The sequence below is a fragment of the Scylla paramamosain genome, chromosome 41, assembly GCF_035594125.1.
Source record: "Scylla paramamosain isolate STU-SP2022 chromosome 41, ASM3559412v1, whole genome shotgun sequence".
NCBI lineage: Eukaryota > Metazoa > Arthropoda > Malacostraca > Decapoda > Portunidae > Scylla > Scylla paramamosain.
The window spans coordinates 10536967-10544466 of NC_087191.1; the positions used below are offsets into that span (position 1 = coordinate 10536967).

Sequence of the window (7500 nt, forward strand, 5' to 3'; positions counted from 1 at the left end):
TCTCTCTCTCTCTCTCTCTCTCTCTCTCTCTCTCTCTCTCTCTCTCTCTCTCTCTCTCTCTCTCTCTCTCTCTCTCTCTCTCTCAAAAAAAAAAAAAAATAAATAAATAAAATAAATAAATAAATAAATAAATAAATAAATAAAATGCTTGTAAATGTGTTTGTTTTCGTTTCAATTAGTTTCAAGCGCCACACACGAAGCTTCACTGTATATTCATGTTTCCGCAGTGGAGGAGCTACAAGTACTCGCTGCAGGTTGCCAAGGCGTGGAAGGAGGGCAACGTGAAGGCGCTCAACACATCACTCAGCCTCAGGGAACAGGCGCTTCTCCTTCCCTTTAAGTCGAAGTTTGAGATCTCCAGACACCAGATTACTTTTGGTACTGTTTTTGTGTCGTTCCTTCTCACCATCTGGGTCTTCTGTTTTCTTCTTCTTTCCTTTTCTTTTCTCTTATTATCCAGAAATTTATGCATTGTTTTCTTTGTTTCTTCATTATATTCATCCTGGTATTCTGGGATCCATAACAGATAATGCTTCAGGTCTTTTTATTCTGCCCTACAAGTATCATATGTTGTTATATCAGTGTGTGTGTGTGTGTGTGTGTGTGTGTGTAATTTATCTTAAGGGTTGAGGAAGCTTTAGAAAACTCATTCGAAAACTAGTTATTACTTTTCTGTTGGGATTTCATCTTTTCTTACGTGTCAAAGTACCATATTCGTCTTTTTATTTATTTATTTATTTGTTTATTTCTACCTTTTCTTGGAGTTTTTTTATTTTTTTTTATTTTTTTTTATCTTAATGGTTATGGTAACTTTTGATCATTCACTGAAAAACGAGTCGGATGTTACTTTTTATTGGTATTCCAGCTTTTCTTACACGTCAAAGTACCATATTAATTTTCTGTCGACTTTTTTTCTCTTTATTTTTCGTGTTTCTGTATCGTTTACCTTCAGGGCTGAGGTGACTTTCAAAACTAGTTATTATCTTTCTGTTAATATTCCATCTTTTCCTTCCCGTCAATCAGGTTGGTCAGTGAAAGAAAATAACTTCAAAAAAACCCGCTCAGTTCACCGCTCCCAGGATTACAGAAAGAGTCCCCCAATTAAAGGTAGACCAATTTAGTTCCGAATGCGTCTTGGCACTCCTCCTCTGAGACAGCTCAAGTCGTGGGAAGGAATAAAAACATAAATAGAGTTTCTGAACACGTCAGTGAAAAGAATGAAAAAGTGAAGGTGCTGGTTAACTCTCGCATTAGTGAACTAGAAAGGAATACGACTAAGAATGACCATATATAACAGACAATACTAGAACTTAACTTTTTTATACCCTTACGACATCGCCTCCTCCAGCTGGTTAACTCTTGCATCAGTGAAGTGAGGAGGATTAGAGAAAGAATGACACAGAGTACCAGGGCTTAACTTTTACCTGTCCTTTCTACATGCCTCCTCCACACCCTTTCCTCTTGCATTAGTGAAGAAAGTATAGTGGTAAGATTAATCATCAAAATACGTAACAGACAGAAGCATAACATAACATATATCTATCCCTGTTACCTCCTACCTATTACTGCCACTACCCCTTCTCCACGCTCCCGCAGACGAGATACTGGTCAACTCTTGCATTAGTGAAGAAAGAATAAGTTTATCATACGTATATAACAGAGAGTAGAACTTAATTCCTGTCTACCTCTACCACATCCCCTCTTCCACACTCCCGCAGACAAGATGCTGGGCTGTGGGGCGTTCGGGCGAGTGTACAGGGCAACAGTGGCAGACCTGAGGCCCGGGGAGACTAACGTGACAGTGGCGGTGAAGATGATCAGAGCCAGGAGTGACAAGGCCCAGCTGTTGGCCCTGCAGTCTGAGCTCAAGATCCTGATGCATATTGGCAAGCACGTAAATATTGTGAACCTTGTGGCCACGTGCACCAAGAACATCCACAAGAAAGGTAAGGTTTAAAGGTCTCAGTGCCGCGTGTTGGGAGTCTATACCTCTTCTTGTGGCTTACTTCGCTTTGTGTCGCTTCTTAGGTGGTGCAGTCGTTGAATCTGTTGTTCTTTCCTGTGCTTCTTTTTCTTCTCTTTTACAGTACTGCTTGCTGTGATCTGTCTCCCTTTGTGTTGCTTCTTAAGCTGTACATTCTGTTGTCACTTTTCTCAGTCCTTTTCTCCCAACTCTGTATGAAAAACCTTACATTTTACCCCTTTTCTTATTTATCTTTATCTCCACGAGTCCCAGAACTGTGCTATTTCCTCTGTCCTCTTTTTGTAACCTGCTGTGCCACTCCTCCCGATTAATGGCTATTATTGCTATCACAAGCTGGCTCCACTGATTCTCGTACCTATCACGCTCCATTACCAGGTGTTCAGTGGCCTCCTTCACCCCTCCCCCCCACCACTGACCCTGCAGCTCTGTTCTCGTTCCTCTCCTTCCTGCTGCTCACCTCCAGGCATATCTCTGTTTATGTGTATATGTTAACTTGTGACTTATAGATGAACTTAGTCTACAGCGCCTCTAGTTAGCATATTATAGTACACAGGGTTTAAACTACACTGGTATGTTCATGTCCTTATATTTACACAGTTCTTCCCTCACCTGATGCACACTCCTTGCCTCTATCGCCTCTCCCTCTTGTGTATTTCAGGTATGCAGTATTTTCTCTCTCTCTCTCTCTCTCTCTCTCTCTCTCTCTCTCTCTCTCTCTCTCTCTCTCTCTCTCTCTCTCTGTCTCTCTGTCATTCAAACATCTCCCCCTCCTCAACTTTTCCATGTGTTCTCTCACGTACGCACCCGTTCTGTTCCCCACACTGATAGTTTTTTGTACGTGCCTCTTTGTGTGTGTGTGTGTGTGTGTGGGTGTGTGTGTGTGTGTGTGTGTGTGTGCGTGTGGGTGGGTGTGTGTGTGCGTGTGAGTGGGTGTGTGTGGTTGTAATTTTATAAGAACAACAAAGGAAATGGCTTGAATTAATTTTATGAGTTTAATGTACCTAAGTAGAGAGAGAGAGAGAGGGGAGAGAGAGAGAGAGACTAACAACTATTACTATCACATTTTTCATAACAACCATTTCCTTCAACACCCACCTACGTACTTATATACATACGTACCCCAGCTATCACATATCACAATTAACTGGATTCCTGTAGTTATTTATATATCATCTTTCCTTCCATCAAATGTCTTTTCTTTCTTTTCTTGCCTCCTCCTTCCTCCCTCTTCCTCATCCATCTCTTCTTTTGTAATTAGTTTATGCAATTCATAATAACCAACCTCGTAATGATCAGCCATTCAATATTTTTTTTCCTTTGTTATCCTTTGTGTTTCTTCTTCTACCTCTTCTTCATCTCCCTCCCTCTCTTCTTCCTCCTCCTCCTCTTCCTCCTCCTCTCTCTTTCTTAACTCTCGTTCATCACCACCCTCCTCTTTCTTCTATATTATCTCTCTCGGCAGGCTTCTCTCTACGCCCTTTCTTCTTCCTCCTCCTCCTCCTCTTTTCTCCTCCTTCTCCTTCTTCTTATATTCTCTTACCATTTCTCATCTCGATATCCTTACCACAAATCTCTCTCTCTCTCTCTCTCTCTCTCTCTCTCTCTCTCTCTCTCTCTCTCTCTCTCTCTCTCTCTCTCTCTCTCTAGCTCCTTCTTCGTCTTCGTCTTCGTCTTCTTCTTCTTCTTCTTCTTCTTATTATTATTATTATTATTATTATTATTATTATTATTATTATTATTGTTATTATTATGATTATTATTATTATTATTCATAAGCTTTCCTATTTTTTTCATCACTCACTTTTCACCACCACCATGGCCACCACCACCACCACCACCACCGCCACCGCCACCACTCTTCCCCGGCCTTTGACGCAACAGTGTATATTTGTTTATCATTTAGTTTTTCACTTTCATGTGTTTATGGTCTAATTTCTCTTTCCCCACTCAGTGTTTCTCTCATTAACCTTTAATTTTTGCAGTTTGCCTCCTCTTATTTTCACAAGCTACATGTATTACCAATTTTAACATTTCCTGATTTTCTTTTATATTCAAATACGTAAGATTTACATGATATTTCTATGTTTTTTTTTTCTTTATTACTTTTAAATACATGTACTTTTCAGTTTTTTTATTCCCTTAAAGGACATAATTTTCTTTGTCTATTTTTAAACTTTTTGCCACGTTCTTTGGAAAAAAAAAATCATCATTCGTTAATTTTCTTGATTATATTGCTTTTTAAACGCATTATATATGTTTCTGCCGTTTTTCTTATACCTTCAAACATATTTCGTATCATTCTGGCTCTTATTACTGCCAAACTAATAAAGATTTAAATATTTTTAAGAATTTTTCATTGCTTTTCAAAAATACGTCATATTTTCTGACTTTCAAACACATAATATTCTTTCTTCTTACTTCTAACCTGATTTCTCTCTCTTCTATCTTCCTTACTTCCAACTTTTAACGTTTTTCTCTTTTTTTTGTATTTTTTTCCCTACATTCTTTTCTCATAGTGTCTCCTTTTCCCCTTCCAAACTCATAACATTGTCTTTTCTTTCCTTCTTCCCTTATCTTCCTAACTTTCAAACACATCTTACACTTTTCTTTCATTTACATTTTCTTCTCGTATTATTTTCTATACTTATTTATCATAGTGTCCCCTTTCTCCCCTCTCATACACAATTTTCTCTTTCCTTAATTTCAAAACTGATTTCTCGCTCTTTTTACCTTCTTTACTTTCAAATTGGTCTTATACTTTTCTTTCACTTGTTTCTCTTTCTCGTAATTCTTCCTAGTCTTAATGTCGCCTTTCTCCCTTTCAAACACGTAACATTCTGCCTTTCCTTAATTTCCAGCCTGATTTTTCACTCTCCTGTCTTCCTTACTTCCAACTTTTTACTTATTTTTCTCTCTCGTATTTCTTTGCTATACTAATTTTTATAGTGTGGCTTTTCTCCACTTTCAAGGTACCACACACACACAACATTGTCTTTTGTTAACTTCCAGCCTTTTTTCACCTTCATTACTTTCAAATAAATTTCAAACTTTCTTTCATTAAATTTTCATTCTTGTTTTTTTTTTTTTTTTCTCCTATGGTCATTTCTGTAGTGTCGTCTTTATCTCCTCTTAGGCTCATAACTTTCTGTCTTTTCTCAATTTTCAACTTGATTTCTCGCTCTTTTACCTTCCTTACTCTCAAATAGACCTTAAACTTTCCGTTCACTTATTTTTCTTTCTCGTGCTCATTTTCCTTAGTGTCATCTTTCTTACCCGTAACATTCTGTCTTTTCTTAATTTCCGGTTAGACTTGTCACTCTTTCACCTTCCTAACTTTTACACGCACTTCACATTTTCCATTCATTTGTTTTCCTTTTGCTTATTTCTTTCCTACATTCTTCTCGTGGCTTCTCCTCTCTTAACTTTAAAACGTTCACACACAACATTTTGGCTTTTCCTACTTGCAACCAGATTTTTCACAATATTTTTTTAAAGTAAGGACTATGACCAAGGGCTATAAAAGACTAAATAAACGAATAAATAAACAGAAAAAAAAGGCTTATTCACCTGCTATTCCATAAACAAAAAGAGCCAAAAGGATAATTAAAACTGGAGAAACGTCTTGAAACCTTCCTCTTTAAAGAATTCAAGTCATAGGTAAGATGAAATATAGAAGCAGGCAGGAAGTTCCAGAGTTTACCATTAAAAAGAATTAAATATTGAGAATGCTAGTTAACTCTTGCATTAGGAAGGTGAACAGAACATGGGTGACAGAAAGAAACAAGTCTTGTGCAATGAGACCGCAGGAGGAGGCGAGGCATGCAGTTAACAAGATCAGGAGAGCAGTTTACGTGAAAATAGTGGTAGAAGATAGCAAGAGATGCAACACTGCAGCGAAGAGAGAGGCTGAAGACAGTCAGTTAGAGGAGAGAAGTTGATGAAACGAAATACTCTTTTTTTATTCCATCTTCTCTATCAAAAAGATCTTATGTTATTCTTTCCTTTATTTTTCTTTCGCTTATTTCATTCATATATTCACTTGTCACAGTGTCTCACTCTCTCCCTCCCCACAGACCTCATGTTGGTGGTTGAGTACTGTCGCTTCGGTAATATTCTGGACTACATGAGGCGCCACAGAGCATCCTTCGTCAATCAGCTCACAGAAAACGGGGAGGAGTTCCTGCCTAGCATCGGCCAATCATCAAGCGTGTCTTGCAGCGGCGTGGAAGAAAACGGAGGGAGGTAAGGACTAACTTCTTTAATTTTATAGAAGAGAAAATTCGTTTAAAGTTGTAAAATCAAGGAAGATGACAAAATATATCTCCTCCGGCAAGGAGAGAGAGAGAGAGAGAGAGAGAGAGAGAGAGAGAGAGAGAGAGAGAGAGAGAGAGAGAGAGAGATGTAATAAGTAACTTCTTCATTTATTAAAAAAAAAAAAAAAAACTATACGGAAGGAAAGAAAATAGACCTTTCTAATTATAAATAGCAAAATGAAAGATGAATTAACAATAAATTAGTAAACTGATAAAACTAAACTGATGGAAATGATGCACAAATCAGTTTATCGGAAGAAGTAAAGGAGGAGGAGGAGGAGGAGGAGAGAAAAAAACGAACAAAAAAAAAAAAGCGGTTGAGGAAAGGAAAGAAAGAACGAAGGTAAGATAGAAAAAAATAAATAAACAGAAACAAGACAACGCCTCTCCCATCCCAGCCGTCCCCCTTACCCCCCCCCCTCTCCCAACCATTAAATCTATCAACATCTTAACTTCCAAAAACACCAGGCAGTGGAAATAAAACAAAACAAAACAAAACAAAAAAAATCTAACTTTCCGCTCCAAAAAAAGAAGAAAGACAAGTTATATGCAAAAGAGAAGGAGAAAAAAAGTGTAGCCTAATTAATTCATAGAAGGGAAGACACGAAAAAAACTTATGGAAATCAGTGAAAAACTAAATACCTGTCCCATTCCCTCCCACAAAAAAAGGAAAGAGCAGATGGGAAAGAAAACTGAATGTGACTATAAATTCTGTCATTTATAGAGGGGCAGACATAAGAAAAACAAACAAACAAACAAAAGAGTACGATAATTAATAAAAAGGTACGACATCTAAAGAGAAAACAAGTCTAACAAATAGTGAGAGAGAGAGAGAGAGAGAGAGAGAGAGAGAGAGAGAGAGAGAGAGAGAGAGAGAGAGAGAGAGAGAGAGAGAGAGAGAGACGACTAACTTCTTTAATTTGTAAGAGAGAAAAAAAAAAGGCCAAGTTACAAAAATCAACGAAACGAAAGCAAGAGAGAGAGAGAGAGAGAGAGAGAGAGAGAGAGAGAGAGAGAGAGAGACGTTCCGAAAATGCGAAATCCAGTTTAAATTCCGGATTGCTATCATTGTATATTGTTAAGGGAGTTATTTTTTTAGTTTATCTCCTAAGGGTTGGTTACCTCGTTCCCTCTGCCGCTGTTGCTGTTTATTTTCTTGTTTATGAAAGTTAGCTGCGTGTGTTATCAAGTAATAGTAGTAGT

General features: G+C 37.8%; 1 protein-coding gene across 2 annotated transcripts in view; it reads left to right on the forward strand.

The window, feature by feature from the left end:
* Positions 1–7500, forward strand: part of LOC135092996 (vascular endothelial growth factor receptor 1-like) — a 30494-nt gene that overhangs the window by 15369 nt on the left and 7625 nt on the right. For both annotated transcript variants that reach the window (XM_063991829.1, XM_063991830.1), the window contains exons 13-15: positions 228–378; positions 1719–1946; positions 6058–6226. In XM_063991829.1, coding sequence (XP_063847899.1) covers positions 228–378; positions 1719–1946; positions 6058–6226 — 548 coding nt within the window. The remainder of the gene's footprint in view (positions 1–227; positions 379–1718; positions 1947–6057; positions 6227–7500) is intronic.